The 17,010-nt window shown below is 41.8% G+C and overlaps 1 protein-coding gene across 6 annotated transcripts in view; it reads left to right on the top strand.

Moving 5' to 3' along the window:
* NBEA (neurobeachin) overlaps window positions 1–17,010 on the top strand; it is a 1,788,010-nt gene that overhangs the window by 522,002 nt on the left and 1,248,998 nt on the right. For all 6 annotated transcript variants that reach the window (XM_085621699.1, XM_085621702.1, XM_085621701.1 and 3 more), the window contains exon 11: window positions 5,683–5,791. In XM_085621699.1, the coding sequence (XP_085477825.1) occupies window positions 5,683–5,791 (109 nt within the window). The remainder of the gene's footprint in view (window positions 1–5,682; window positions 5,792–17,010) is intronic.

The raw sequence follows: 17,010 nt of genomic DNA on the forward strand, positions 1-17,010 counted from the left end.
AGAGCACATAAAGCCTAATCAGATATTGTGTTGCCACTTAACCATCAACCATTGTATCCTGATTTAATATGCTCTTGAAGACCGACTGCCCTGTGTTTGTGGACTGTCTTGGAAAGATATATTTTCACATGCTCTGGAAACTCTATAGTTATGATGTTATTATACGATAGGATGGATCCATAATGTAAGCAGCTAGTGAAGATATTAAGGTATTAATATGACAAAACTATGTGTTAATATGAACATCTTTACAACACAGTTTAGTATAAACATTCACTAGTTTATCACTAATAGTATTAGTTTTGAAATTCTGAAAGGTCATGTCTCTACCTGAATGAGAAGTATTTTATTTTTAATTTATACTAACAGTTAGGTATGCAGCTGTTATATCAATGCAGAAGCGTGAAATCATAAGAATTATTTGGTGGGTCTTCACTGTTTAGACTGGACTAGGCTTCAGAAAATAAATGTTGGTGCTAATGATATCCATAGTTGGGACATGGTGTACAAGCGCACTCAACCAGTGAGGAGTTCTGAAATTGAATGGCCAAACATAGATGAACAAGATGCGCTGAAGACTGAAGAAGCTTCAGCAGAAAAAGATTGACCTTTAGATTGTAGAAAATGCATACTTCGATGTGCAAAGGAGTAGACAATCCATTAATAGCTTTTCAGATCAGAAGAACTGTGGAATGTGTAGGAGCTAAATTTATTTACATTTTCTACTCTGGAATATTTTCTCCTATAAATTCTGTAAAGTTCTCATATAACTTACGTTTCAGCAACTGCAATCACTCTTTTCTGCAGTAGGGAAGCAATGAAGATCCTAAGTCTAGAATTAGGAATTTTCCCCAAGTAGGAGGGCATTACAGTAAATTTTCTGTTTTCCTCATTTGAACATGCAACTATCCAAGGAAGAGTGCAAACTGAAAAAGGCAAACCTGCAAAGGGACTTGCAATTTATTTCCCATCCACAGATCTGGTTGCTTGAGGGTGGGGGTTATGCTAACACATGTGAAAAAGTCTGGGAGACCTCTTAAAATAGCTCTGATAACACTAGGGTAGAGATACACTTTGATATATTTCATTAGCGGTAGTCCATATGCAGCCTTATTCCTAAATGTTAGACTTTGAATTTAAGGAACACTGTGCCATGATGATTTACTGTGGCTCCTCCCTAATAGATAGGCAGTTGTTACTTACAAGAGAATATTGTAAATCAACTTATTTTTTAAAAATTGCATCCAATGGTGGGGAGATTGTGCTAACTTCATAGCTAGTGATTGTAAAATCACACACATTCATCCTCACAAAACACATCTCTACTGCAACTGGTAGTTTTTATTTTCTGCTATTTGCTGCATGCACACCACACAAAACATGCTAATGTTCATGTTTTGTGGTATCATCATAGATTTTCTCTTCCTCATATTGTATATTTCTACTTTGAAGACAATTGCTTTTCCATCAGTATCACTTTCATCCTGAACATTGTCAACCTATATTTTCACATTGCAAGTTAGACTTTTTCTTATGTTATGTTTTATAAGTATATTTGTTTTTGTTTTTTGTGTTCGTTTTTTCAGATTTTTTGCAATGTTGATTTGTTTATTTCCAATGGACATTTAGTTTATGTAGTATGTTTTTATAATCCCTGCTGTTCATTTATGCCTGTTATTGTAAATGCCATGTAGTTGCTTGGTAAATTTACAAGTGTGCTATTGATTGAATAGGCATAATATTTGTAAGAAATGTGGCTATTGGTAGAGGGGGCTTGATGCCCCATCTGTGCAACATCCACAGTCCTTGTCTGGGTGAACCACAAAAGTCACTAAGGGTAACTGGCCCTTAACCCTTAAGTAGCTTGGCACAAAACAGTCATGCTTAGCTTGGAGGCAATGTGTAAAGAATTAATGCCACACACAAACAGTAATAAACTAAAACCACGGCACAGCAAAAATCCCAAATCTATTTAGAAAAATGGAAGACATTTTAATAAATAAAATGATACCAAAATGACAAAACTCCATGTAATGGGGCATGTGTGGTTAAGATCACACCCCTGCCCCAGCCATAAAATTGACCAGTCGCCCTAGAAACTACCCGAGCCTGAAAAACGTTCCCCTACAACTGTAAACGACCCCGACCCAGGCCCCCCCCCGAGGCCTAAAACTTCCCTGATCACTGAAAACAGTCCCTATTACACTGCCCTGCACTCACAAAACTGTCCCCAGGCCCTAAAAACTGTCCCCAGGCCCTAAAACCCCAAAAGATGTTCTGCCTCAGGGTGGGGGTGGGGGAGTGGGAGGGCTGGGGTCACCCTCCCTGCCCAGAGACATAAAAGATGACCCCCAACCCCTGTGAACTACCCCGGTCCAGCCCCCTCAGTCCTGAGGCATAAATCCCAGCCCCCTGCCCTATAAACAACCCTGACCCCCCCCAAGCCCTAAAAACTACCCGCACCATGAAAAACTACCCCAAAATCCCGGCCCCTGCCACAGTTACCCGACCACATCCTCTCCCGATCCTTCCTCTTCCTGCCCGCCCATCCCAGCATCTAGACCACGCACGGCCTCAAACACGCATATGCGTGGTTAAGGCAAGCATGGTTCGACTTGCTGGGAAAAAGCACGTCTGGATCAGCCCGCTTTGTTAAGGCAGTTTCCCCAGATTTCTATTTACACTGTCATCTTTTCATTCATCCATCCATCCTCTCAGATTTCCATTTTCTCTGACATCCCTTCATCCACCCACCCATCCATCTTCTCAGATTTCCATTTACTTTGCTATTCATACACTCAGATTCCAATTTACTCTGCCATCCCTTGAATCCACCCACCTATCCATCCTCAGATTTCCAGTTACTCTGCCATCCTTTCACTCATTCGTTCATCCATCCATCCTCACAGATTTCAATTTACCCTGCCATACCTTCAGCCATCCATCCATCTCAGATTTCCATTTATTCTGCAGTCTTTTCATCCACCTGTTCATCCACTCAGATTTCCATTTACTCTGCCATCCATCCTCTCTGATTTCCATTTACCCTGCCATCCTTTCATCCACCCATCTATCCATCCTATCACCCACTCCCTCAGTCATCCATCCTTTCATCCCTCCATACTTTTACCCACCTATCCATCCTTTCACCTACCCATCTTTTCACCCGCTTACCCATATCCTTATACCCACTCACCCTTTCACCCTTCCATCCAAACCTTTTCCTACTCATACTTTTCACCCACACATCCATCCTTTTACTCATCCATCCTTCCATTTTTTATCTACCCATCCTTCCACCCACTCATTCATCCTTCCACCCACTCATTCATCCTTCCACCCACTCATTCATCCTTCCACCCACTCATTCATCCTTCCACCCACTCATTCATCCTTCCACCCACTCATTCATCCTTCCACCCACTCATCTGTCCTTTCACTTACTCATGCATCCACTCAACCATCTTCTTTCCCCTTTTCTATCAGCCTATCTTGCTTTCTTCCTTTCAGCAATAATTAGAAGCTTTTATCTGTCAAGTTGCAGATAAGCGGTCCATAAAGAATCCTACTACTGCTGTAGCTGGTAAAGCGGGTAGGTTCACAATGCCCCTGATCAGGACACACTCCAGCAGAGGCCAGCAATGGGGCTCCTGCAGGTCCAGTTGCAGGTCCATTTGCAGTAGATCAGCTGGGCATTTGCAGGGACGCCTCTAAAGGTTGTTGTGTCTCTGTAGCTCACACAGGAGATCAGCCAACTGATACTTGGAGCCACTCTGGGTAGCCTGAGATGCAGGCCAGCAGGTCCAATGGTTCTTATCAGAAAGCAAGGCAGTCCTTCAAGCAGCTGGGTAGCCTCTGGGAGCAGGATGACCGTCCTGCTGTAACTTCACAGGTCGAAGAGTGTTCTGATGAGTGGCTCTGGAGGTGCAATATTTTTACCTGGTGGCAACCCTTGTGTGGTGGTACTTCCTGCCCTACCCCACCTCTGGTTCTTGAAAGTTCTTCCCCTGTCAAGGCTCCAAACTGTCTGGGGATGACAAAAGGCAAGGCAGGCCTGGTGTCGGGTTCCTTTGTGTGTGCAGGGCGCAAAGCTCTTTGAATTGTAAGTAGGGCCCAGCCATCCTTCCATGAGGGGCCATCCTGTCCACACCTAAACCTCCTTTGTGTTACTGTCCGGAGGCAATACATAAACCCCAACAGCAGGGCCCTTCACAGTCACGTGACCCAGGACACTGCCAGAAGGCACAAATGGTTGGGACAAGAAAATGCCAACTTTCTTAAAAGTGAACTTTCCAGAACTGTAAATTAAAATCAAATTTTACCCTTAAAGAGGGTTTAAATTACAATTTATTTGAGTATAAACAGTATATCTCTATCTTATCCTAATCTAAAGTTAGTGCATTTTAATTGTAATAAGGTAACCCAGTGTTAGTAACTGGAGAGATAGGTCTTATAACAGTGAAAATCTACTTTAGAAGCTGTTCACTTCAGGACATGTAAAACTTAAGTACACATATCCTACTTTTCAAATACAGTGCACCCTGCCCTATGGGCCTTTAGGGTCTACCTTAGGGGTCGCTTAAAAGTACTAAAACGAAAGGTTTAGGCCTGGCAAAAGGTTTATTTTGCCAGGTCGAAATGTCGCTTTAAGTCTGCACTACAGGCTGCAGTGGCAGGCTAAGGCATATCTTTATTTTAAACGGCTACTTTAGTGGGTGGCACAATGAGTGCTGTTGCTGACTAGTAGCACTTAATTCACAGGCCCTAGGTAATGTAGTACCAGTTACTAGGGACCTAAAAGTACATTAAATGTACCATTCAGGTGTAAGCCTATTGTACCAGGTTTTATGGAGTGAGCACAAGCACTTTACCACTGGTTAGCAGGGAAATGTGCACAGAGTCCTAATGCCAACCAACACAGGTCCAGCAACAGTAGGCAAAAATCTGAGGCTGATTCTGCGAGTAGGGCCGGGTACAGCAATGTTTTTTACCATTAGATGTACACTTAATTCTCTTGGCATTAAGAAGTACATTGCTTGGATTCTGGTTTATGCCAGTGATTTAGTTGCTAATAAGAAGTAAATATTGTTTTTACTTCACAGAGCAGAATTAATAAAATAATAGGCACTCATTCCCTTCTCAATTTATTGAAAATGTCATTAAAATGTATCTATTCTAACATATCTAACACTGAAAAGATGTTTGAGATGTTCAATAGAGCTATTAAAGCATTGATACATAGATCACCATTCCACTTTAGCAAGTGTGCTCAGAAAACGTGGTTCTGGATACACATCCTCTAAATTAATGTGCTTGCAGTAGATAATGAACTTCTTAGCTATGAGGATTTTTGCGTAATGGATATCAGAAATATGCACTGTGTGCAGTAACATATTCTGACCTGCTTAATATAAACGGTAGTCCAGCACGGAAAATAAGGGAATTTTATATGATTTCACACTGTTTGCAGTAGATTGTATGGCTGAAAATCCTACTTTCTATGAGTTGTAAGGAACTTTATCCATAATGATAATTTTAAATTGTCACATGCCAATATGTGGCACATATCTTGAGATTGTGACAAAACTTTGTTTTTCATTTATGTTTCAGATTTTATAGCATAATATGTTTTGCTATTGGTGACCTCTTTAAGTAACAGTTTGTTTTTTGATTTTCTCACAGTGCCACTCTCTTAGCTTTCTTGGTTGAACTTCTGAAAAGTTCAGTTGCAATGCAAGAACAGATGCTTGGTGGAAAAGGGTTTTTAGTCATTGGTTACCTTCTTGAAAAGGTAAGTTTCATTATTTGCTTCAGTATAAAGAACACCCACACCTGAGCAGAGTTTTGCACTTCCATAGGCATCATAATTTAAAATTCCTTTTAGATTTGTTTTGCAACAATAATTAAATATATCTGATTTGTGTCATTTTCATCTTTTAAGTGAATCTAGTGATCGTATTCATGTATTGCACTGCCAAATTTCATGCTGTCTGTTTCAAGTTTAGCTGCAGTCATTGAGGTACTTAACGTATATATTTGCCAATCATTTTTATAAGGTGGTTTCTATCTCTTAAGTGTTGGTTTAGTTAAATTAACAAAGATCCACCATTAGTTAGAAATACTGTGTAAGGTCATTTGTACACTTAAGGAATGGACCTTCTAAATGACTTAAATTTGCAAATATATTCAAAGTATGCCATACTGATCATCTTATCTGCTTTACTTACACGTTTCTACTCGTCTATTCTCGCACAGCACACCTTCTGCCATTGCCAGTCATTGTTTTGTGTTTAGCCTAAATTCTTATCAGTAGTGTTTGTTCATTCCTTCAGAACCTTTTCCATTTACATTATGTATAAAATGCTATGGTTTGTTTTGTATATTGTTTAGATAACTTGAGTTATGTTAATTGTTTTTGGCGAACAGTATGTTTTAAATACTTTCCTAAAGTAGCCACATCCTGTAATGATGTATGACACCATCTGTACATTTCTTCAGTTCACTGTTCCACTTCCTCACTTCTCATGAATATGCATCTGTTTAAATGAGCAGTAATAGCTGGACCCTGAAGCCTTTTTCTTTTAAACCTTGACTTTAAGGCTGCGAGGATCCTATATCTAAAGAGGCAAATAGTTCCTCAGTCTTCCAGTCTGCATTTAAAAGAAGCAGAGAAGTTCTTCTAAATGATACCCACTTCCATTTGTTTGCACATTGGAGAGGCAGCATCATTTATTTATTTTCCCCTACACTTTGTGGAGGGAGTGAGTAGTAATAAAGCCAGCCGCACAAATCATCAAACCTAACCCTTTCATACTGCTTCAACTGATACCAACATTTTGTTTGGTAATGGTTTGTTTAATTGGGTTCTGATTTTATATAGCTAGGCAATTCTCTCTTTGGTAGCATGGCCAATGTCAAGGCCTAATACTGCATAGGTGCTTTGGATTTACAAAACAACAAGCACAATTCAACACTTAAGAATGAAAGAACATCAAGACCAGACAATAGTTATTCCTAAAATAGTAAGATTATTAAAATAGTTCTCACTAAAATATTGCAGATTGAGGTAGAAACAATGGGATAAGATTGAGGTTGACCAAGTAGTAGCATCAAAGGTTCAAGCCCTAGAGTAAGGGACCTTAAAGTATAGGGAATACCAAAATATTCAGGAAAACCCCCAGTGGCATTATGGGAACAAGGGTTATGTTTCACTGGCTGTGTCAGATAAAGTCTCCACATACTTACATGGACTTAACTGAAGATCCTTGTTAAAGCATCTTGAGTTGGAGAATAGTCTCTAGGTTGAAGCTGGTGCTATTAGAGCCGAAATATGATGTGGTGTGATCGAGACGGCATGGGTGTCTAGACCTAAAATGACTGCTTGTTGTAGAGGATGCAATCAGAAAGACAATCCACTGCAATCAGAAAGACAATCCACTGCTGATGTTGTCACATATTACATCACTCATGACATGGTCAGTGACATCACTCATGACATCACTGATGACATCTGAAATGACACATTGTGCATTGCGGTCGCGCAAGTTATAGTTACCTGATTTAACTATAACGTGGAATTTCATTGGTTTTTTACGAGTGAAATGTACAGCTAACTATAACTTGTGTGAAACCTATGGTTTTTTAAGTGAATTTCCAAGGTTTTTTAAATGCTAATTCCTAACTATAACGTGTGTGAAACCTATGGTTTTTTCAGTGAATTTGTACGTTTTTTTAAATGCTGTTATCTATTTATTGTTAATTTTTCCGCGCACGGTGCGCTTCGCGCACCGTGCGCGCGCTGTGGGCACTCGGTGCACTTCGCGCACCGAGCGCCCACCTTGCGCATTTCGTACCGTGCACGCCACGCCATTTTTTACAAAATATCAATTGTTTTTTTCTCCCTTGGGGGTCCTTAGATTTATATATTAAATGTGATTGTTAATTCTTTTTTATTTTTTTATTTTTTTTTACCGTACGCGTACGGTAAGCTTACCGTACGCGATTTAAAAAAAAAAAAAATTAATTTATTTTTCATATTTTTTGGTCCTTCGTGAACCCCCTGACGAACGCTAGGGGGTCTGCAACTCTCTTCGTTGCCCCCTTTTCATGTTATCAACCTTTGTTTATCAGTGCGAGAGACAGAAAATGGCGGCCGATACTTCCTGGTTTCGACCGATTCGAATGTTTACTTTGATCTAACAACCAATCAGAATCGCGCTCGCGCACGTCACCGTACGCGTACGGTAAGCTTACCGTAAGCGCACAGAGCGCGCTTACAGATATATATATTGATTTAAATGCTATTTTCTCAGAAACTACTGAACAGATTTACACCAGACCTACAAAAGGCACTTCCTTGACCTCATGGCTACGTCTCTGCCAAATTACAAGTAATTCTGTTCAGCCGTTCGGGCTGTAGCTGTGTCTAAAGGTCCTATGGAAAAATGCATGGGGAAAACGCGTTTTGGGACCCCCCTTTTTTCTCAGCCCCCGCTTGACGAATCACCTCGAGACTTTCAGGGTAGGAGCGTAGCGTAGCGCCCCATTAGTTTTGAAAATTTCACGAGGATTCGTCAACCGGCACCAAAGTTATTCAAAATAGAATTTTGAGATTTCCTATGGAAACATGGTCCTAACTATAACTATCTACTGGCGACCGCCAGTAGATAATATATATGCTTAGCTTACGAAAGGAGAACTCAGCATCTGAAAACTTTTGTGATCATATTGAGAATAGATTGCTATGATAGGGTCCATTTTCAGCAATATCTGTCATCATGGAAGTTTTTTTTCTTACTCGGCACACATGGGCCTAGATTTAGCATCATAAAAATAAAAACGTTGGAAAGTTTGGTTTGTGTTGTAGCCAAAAGGAACCAGTGCAAGTGCATTTGATATACGCTTGGTTTCCAGTATTTTGACAGAGATTGCTCATAAGGGTGTTTTAAAAATGGTTTATCTATCTAAGCAGTTTTTGCACTCAATGATTTAGCCCTGATTTAGCAGGCACATTGTATGCGCTCGTCTGCTTGTGCACAAGAGCTAATTTGTCTAATGAGTAAAACTAATTTAGCAGTGTTAATGCTCAAATAACACCGTCTGATTTAGGTCAGTTCATTCCATTTCAAAAGATTACAGTTCTCCTTGGTCACCATCTGTTCTTCTGTACCAGATTTCGGGTTGCCACATTTTGCTACAATTTGTTCTTGTCAGCAATCTGCATTGACACCAACTTCTTTCAGTCCTGTGGCTGATGTTGCAACAGGTAATTTCTCTAAATGCAGAAAAGACAAATTCTACAGGGGCCAAAGGATCTTCTCTGCTATTGATCTCAGTATCTGTACATTAACTCAACACCTGGTCGAGAATTGTAATTCATCTGGGGCACAGTCAAGTAACGGGCATCCAATCCCATACAGGTTTGATTCCAAATTTAACAACATTTCAGAGTTTTGCCGAGGTCCAGAATGTAGAGATGTTAGATTATTTATTACTTTAATATGCAGGAATTCCTTCTGACACTAAAGAGAGGTAGGCGACATTTATGTGACTCTTATCAGTATATACATTTCTTTTTGTAAATACTAATATTTGTTTGAGATGGGTAATTGTGCAGTGTACACCCTCAAGTCAACCACTGTAAACGAACTGGCAATGATGCATTTAGATTCTTCCATAGCTTAAGACACAGTCAATGAAGCTGAAGTTCATTTCTGCCAAGTTCAGGAGTGGGTAGAAATAACATTTCAGCAGAATTGAACTTCGAAGGAAACTTGATATACAGTAGAGAGCAACACATTCTTTCTCGGTATGTATTACCACAGGCAGCCATGACCTTGTCTCCTTATCATACACAGCCTCAGGAGGCAGTCTGAGGTATGGGTGATGAATAGAAGAAGCAGGAAACGGTAGTTTGATTTGAAGCTCCTTAATGTAGAGAGTAATCTTAAGACCTCATCCTCCAGCCAAGCCAGTGCAACTGACATTAGCTTCAACGCATAACATTCTCTTCACCACACATTCTTTAAAAGAACACCCACAGCGGCTGACATCATCATCAACTTAACATGGAGGCAAAGAAGCCTCAAGTAAGAACACTACATCACCTTCCCCTTTACATCCATCAAACTAAAAAACAAAGAAAAAACAAAAAAAAAACAACATACAAGAAAAAGAGAGAACCCCATAAGATTAATCCTGTAGTCGAAGGGGAACTTTCTTCACTCTGACTGGTCTCATACCTTCTGATTGTGAGAAGTTATCTTGGTTCCCAGAAGTAACATCCTGGCCACACATAGAAGGACACCTCACAATTCTATTGAGGTTCCAGACCCTATGATCCTGCGTTCTCACTGCGTTGCCCAGAAGCTTGACAACTCTGATAGGTTGACTAAACTTGGATACACCAAACCTTCTTTCAGGGAGTTTTATCCTTACCATGTCACCCACTTGAATAACAGTTCTTTTGACAGCCTTTCTCGCATCAAAAATGTCTTTTCTCTTCAACATTTTATTTAACTCACGGTTCTTCCAATCAACACCTTCACCAGTTACACCACCCACTTCTAACCTCTTGGAGGACACCCAAAGAGGATTTACTTGAGTGCCTGCAACCCTTCCTTTGAACAAAGTGAAAGGAGTAACACCCGTAGAGGAATGTGGGGTGAACCTATATTCAAACACCTTCTTCTTGATGGCTTCTTCCCAGTTGTAATTAGAAGTCAAGGCCAATTGCATGGCCTCTTTCAACACCCTCACAAACCTCTCAACCACCCCATTGCATTCCGGATGATAAAGAGACGCCCGCTTATGGGTGATACCTCTCTCACTCAAAAATTCTTCAACCACTCTGGAGACAAATTGTACCCCATTATCAGTCAGCACTGAATTTGGCAACCCTTCATTCGCAAACAAATCATCCAAAAAGTTGATAACCGATGAGGAGTCAACACAATTCACAATCTTGATAGATGGCCACCTGGAAAACATGTCCAAACAAACTAGAACATACCGATCTTGTGACTTAACCTTAACAGGGCCTAAAATGTCAACAGCAATATCAACCCAGGGACCAGAGGCCTGCTTCCTTACTAGCATCGGTTGAGTCCTACATTTTAAAACTTTATCACTACTGGCACACTGCGGACAATCACGCACCAATCTTTCCACGAAAGTATCCATCGCAGGCCACCAATAGTTTTCTCTAAGTCTCTCTTTGGTTTTTGCAATGCCCATGTGACTTGCATGTGCATTATCCACAAGTTTTTTACGCAAAGCCAAAGGAACAATCAATCTGCTTCCTCTAAAAAGAAGACCACTGGAAACAGATAATTCTTCCTTGATAGACCAAAACCCTTTAACCTCCTCATCACACAACCGTTTCTCACACCATCCATCACGAATATAGGAAACAACCTGTTGTAAAACAGAATCATCAGACAGAGCCACACACCATTCCTCTTCAGTGACCACACCTTGAGTAACCAAGCACACTTGTATGTCTTCTCCAAAATCCTCTCCAAGAAAGTAATTATCCTCTTCACCCTCCGGGGCAGATAAACCACCGAGTCTCGACAAACAGTCTGCTAGAATGTTACTAGCGCCCGGCAAATAAGAGACAGAAAACTCGAAGTCTTGCAAAGCAACCACCCATCTCCTGATCCTATGTGACACCCGATCAATCCCTTTATTCCCAAATACCTCCTTCAAGGGTTTATGATCAGAAATCACTGAGAAAGCTTTACCCCACAAAAACTTCTTGAGCTTGCGAATGGCCCAATATACAGCCAAAGCTTCCTTTTCCACGACTGAGTAATTGCATTCAGCCCCCCTAAGAGGTCGTGAGATGAACAAAATGGTATTATCTGCACTATCCCCTGGTTGCAATAATACAGCCCCTAAGCCTTTGCCACTAGCATCAGTCATGACAAAGGATTTTTTCTTGGGATCAAAACTAGAGAGATTGGGTGCTTTGTTTAAACAGTCCTTGATTAAATCAAATTCATCACTACACGATTTATCCCAAACAAACTCGCTCCCCTTTTTTAATAAAGATCTTAAATTTTCAGTCTTTTTAGCGAAACCAGGAACAAATTTATTGTAGAATTCTGCCATACCCAAAAATTTTGTAAGTTCATCTTTGCTCACCGGATAATTGAGATTGGAGATGGTTTCAACCAAAGAAGGCTTTGGTTTGATCCCCGAGCCAGAGATTGAATGACCCAGATATTCAATCTCTTTTACATCAAACTTACATTTGTCCAATCTAAGAGTAAGGCCATGATCTTGGAATCTGGAAAGTATAAGACCCATTCTCTCATCATGCTCACGCAAGCTACAACCATACACAAGAACATCATCTTGGTAGACTTTGACTCCATCAATCCCGTTTAGTATATTCTCCATGACTCTTTGGAATACCGATGCAGCTGATATCAGACCAAACGGCATCCTAAGAAATTTAAAGGTTCCAAAGGGTGTTATGAAGGTAGTCAATTCTTGGCAGGAAGGGTGTAACCTGACCTGATGGTAGGCGGAAGACAAGTCTAAAGTTGAAAAATGCGTGGCACTACCTAAAGACGACAACATTTCTGTTATGTTCGGGAGAGGATAGTGATCCACCACCACAGCCTTGTTCAGTTCCCTCAAGTCAATGCACAGCCTGGCCTCACCATTGGATTTTCGAGCCATAACAACCGGAGAAACCCACTCCGTGGCTTCTACTTCCTTGATGACGCCATTAACTAGTAGCTTGTTTAACTCATCTTTCATTTTGTCTCTGACCAACAGAGGAACATTCCTGACTTTAGCTACTACTGGGACCGAACTATCTTTTAACTTAATTAGATGTTGGTACTTTTTTAAACATCCAAGTTTTTTATCAAAAACTTTTGGAAACTTATTGATCCAATTGTTGCGGTCAGAGATGGAGGCTATGGTCGGAAGATCCCTCAGACACACTGAAGGCGTTTCGTTAGGATCTAAATAAACACCAAGATCCCTTTGATGAGACCAACTTATCAAAGAGTCTCCCTTCATGGAGACATATATCTTGCCTGCAGTGACCCTGCCTTTATAATCAATCATACCTTCAAAGTATCCTAACAGATTTATTATTTGTCCACCGTAACCCCTTGGGATAATGTCTGGTTTAAATAACTTCACTTTTGTGAGAAGATGTTTTTCATAAAACTCTTTGGGAATTAAAGTGATCTTGGCCCCAGAGTCGAACAACATCTTAACACACTTATCATTGACCAAGACATCTTCCATAGGACCATCTTTCACTTGGCAGCAAATCTGAGACACAATCACTTCTTCACCATCTTGTTCGTAGAGATCTACCTCCCTCACACTTTTTTGATTCTTATTGGATCTACAACATTTTGAAAAATGACCTTTCCTTTTACAAACAGAGCAAATTGCTTTCCACCCAGGGCAGTCTTTGAAATTAGCCAAATGTCCTATGTTCCCACAACGAAAACATTTCACTGAGGAATATCTTGCGTTTGAGGTAGGACGCACACTTTTGGAAGAGGTAGACGTACTTTGTGTGGACCCCTTGGAAACTTTGTCAGACCCTGTAGATACATCTGTTTTTATTTCCTTAACTTCAGCATCAGTACTCTTACTATTGTCAGCTCCTTTGCGTATAGCTTCAGAACAAGCTTTCGAGTGTTCATGCAACTTTAGGGTCGTGATGACATCCTCGAGAGAAGGATTGTCTTTTTGCCAGAGGGCGTCTTTCGCTTTATCAATAGATGACCCAAGCATGAGTTGATCTCTGAGTCTTTCTTCTAAGCTCCCCCCAAAAGAACAAGTGGAAGCTAACTTGCGCAAAGAGGTAACATATTGTTCAACAGTTTCTTCATGTTTCTGGAGTCTCTTACCAAAGTGATAACGTTCCAAAACCATACTCATTTTGGGTAGGTAATGTAAGTCCATTTTCTTAATGCAGATTTCATATTCATTTAGGGAGTTCCCCTCACTGTCCGGTAAGTCAGGGAGATGTTCAAAAACTTCCTGCCCCTCCGAACCAAGACAGTGTAAGAATAAAGCAGACTTTCTTTCTGCACTCAAAGACGTACCGCAGACCCTGGCATAATTAGAAAAAACTTTTTTCCACTTCAACCAAGGTATGGGAGGGTCTTCAGGGGCAGAAAGAAAGAACGGTGGTGCGGTGACGTTTTGCATAATGAAGATACAAAATGTCACACGACAGAATAGCAATAATCTGAAGTGAAAAGTGACTACGAACCCAAATTACACACGTGACAATATACCAGCAAGTATCAATATAACGATCTACAACGCCCTGGTACAGTAAGAGCTGTCCCAACTTTTCAGTAAAAGAAAATGGTTACCCTAAACAACCAGTAAGTAGGTTAGAGCATTATTTAGATCTGCAAAAACAATTGTGACAAAAAGAAGCAAAAATAAATAAAAGCTGTGCAGATCAGCGTTGCTCCGGTAAAGAAAGTGAAAGTCAGTGTGGCGAGAATCCAGAAACAGACTTGAACACGAAGGCAAGTACTCACGAGGCGAGGAACCACAAAATCAAGTTTTACCTCAGAAAATGTTCCTCGAGTGTAGTAGCGTAGCCGGGAAGCAAGCAGTTCCGTCTCCGGTAGTATGACGTGTAGCGGAGGACTCGAGGCTGTTGTCAGGGCAACGTAAAGCAAAACGGGTTGCTACGCAACAGCCTTGTTCCTCGTATGAAGCAGCGTTGCCGGGAAGCAAGCAATTCCGTCTCCGCTAGTGTGACGTGTAGCGGGAGGCTCGAGGCCGTTGCCAGAGCAACGCAAATCAAAATGGGTTGCCAAGCGCAGGAGGGCCCAAACGACAAGACCAAACAAAGTAGTCCAATTGGGAGACACCTCACAGGAACGACAACAGGCCCCCGAACCAGCCAATGAGAGGAAACTTCCCTGAAATGCAACGTCAGACAGGAGGAGGAACCAAAATGCGCGTTTCAACAAGGGTCACCAAACATCGGAGGTGCACCGCTTCCAGCGCGCGTTTCAACAAGGCTCACCAAACATCGGAGGTGCACCGCTTCCAGCGCTTGTCCAGTCACGACTCAGAAAACTCCGGATGAGCTCCCACGAAGATCCCAGGGAACCGAAGTGTAGACCGAGCCGTTTTGAGTAGTTTCAGAGCTGTAAGTAGTAAGCGGTGTGCCAGCATGAGTTCGAAGAAAGAGATGAGTTGAGGTCTCTTTAAGAGTTTCCACTCGTCGCCAAAATGAGGTATGGGTGATGAATAGAAGAAGCAGGAAACGGTAGTTTGATTTGAAGCTCTTTAATGTAGAGAGTAATCTTAAGACCTCATCCTCCAGCCAAGCCAGTGCAACTGACATTAGCTTCAACGCATAACATTCTCTTCACCACACATTCTTTAAAAGAACACCCACAGCGGCTGACATCATCATCAACTTAACATGGAGGCAAAGAAGCCTCAAGTAAGAACACTACACAGTCACAGTTACCAATCCTCCCCACAACAGATGCCACTTCTGAAAATAAAAGTGCAGTGCTCTGTCCTGTGCTTACTGCAGACTCGCTACAATTTGCTTTCCAAATTGGTCACTAGAGGCGGCCTATGAAAATATTGGGACCTGCTAATCTGGCCATCTTCTCCAGAGCAAGCTTTGAAAAGAAAAGTCTGCAAGTGCCCTGATCCTATTAACCACAGTCTTCCTGGAAAGCAAAGAAAGCACTGAGCCCGGCCTGTGCTGGAAACCCCTCATGATGATCACTAAGACGCCTCATGATTACTTCCTTTTGAGCAGCCTCCTTTAATTCTTACGTGTGTCTCCTGCTCCTTATTGCCCTTCCCCAAACTAGCCTGTATTTCTTCCTTTGGTCTCCTTTCTTGTTGGGCTCCACTACATTCCTTCCCTACCCCTGACCTTTCCTGCCAGTTTGCCTGTGCCTCTTTGTTCTCTCCATTTCATCACACCATGCTCCAACTCCTTCTATCCAGGAGCAAGACCGGACTGGGAACCCAAAGCCCTGCCAATTTTGTCGGACCACCCTCAGAGAAGTGAAAGTGTGAAGCACTCTGCTGCTTTTGTTACTGGGGCCGATATTGCAGCTCTGCTGCAAAACCTGCCTCCAGTAACAAGACTAGCTCCCACTGCTAGAAAAACCAGCTCCCACCCTTCCAGCCTCCCTGGGAAACCCCTGATGCCCCCTACAGCCAGTCCGGCCCTCTCCAGGACCGCTCCTTCTCCTACCTTTCATGTATCATCACATTGTCCTCCTTCTAATCGCCTTCCTTTTTTTCCTCACTCCTCTTCCTAACCTTGGTCCTCAATCCAGTCCATCATTTTTTGCCCACCATTCCTAACCAACCTTGTGTAAATCTGCTTTTGTCCTTCCTCAAATGCTAGGCCAGGCTGACTCTAAATGGTAACACAACAAACCCAAGGTCTACTTTGGCTAATTTTGGCCGTGTCAGTAGGGTGCAGCTCACGTGCTATGGCACAGTGAGCATAGGACCCATGTCCGTGGCACCTATGGTTTTGCAATGAGGAAAACAAAAAGTGATGGGTGGATTGCTTGAACTAATTCTTCCTACTGGTAATCTGGGCTACAATCCAGGGCACACTTTCTTGCCCTTCATGCCACCTCAGACAGGAACCAGACATCCACAAATCAGGGCTGATCCTCCTCCAATAGGAACAGTCAAGTCAAACTGCTAGGCAGATACCCTCTGAATTGGAATGCAAGCGAGTGGACTACTGAGAGATCTCCTGAAGACACTGGAGTTGCTCTGGGCCAAAAATGTCTGGTAGGAAACTTCTCCAACAGTCTGATCTTTGTCTTTCTGATTCTGCCTGATTATCTTTGATCCTTCTACCTTCAGGGCACGGAATGATCTAATGGCATAATAGCATTGCAGCACTTCTGCCTTGTGTTATATCGATGTTAAAGGCCCTCTCCCTTGTTTACTCTCCCCTGCAACTCAGGTCTGTCACTCAGATTCAGGGCCAATACAAATTGGTAT

Source organism: Triturus cristatus, chromosome 8, assembly GCF_964204655.1.
Source record: "Triturus cristatus chromosome 8, aTriCri1.1, whole genome shotgun sequence".
Lineage (NCBI taxonomy): Eukaryota > Metazoa > Chordata > Amphibia > Caudata > Salamandridae > Triturus > Triturus cristatus.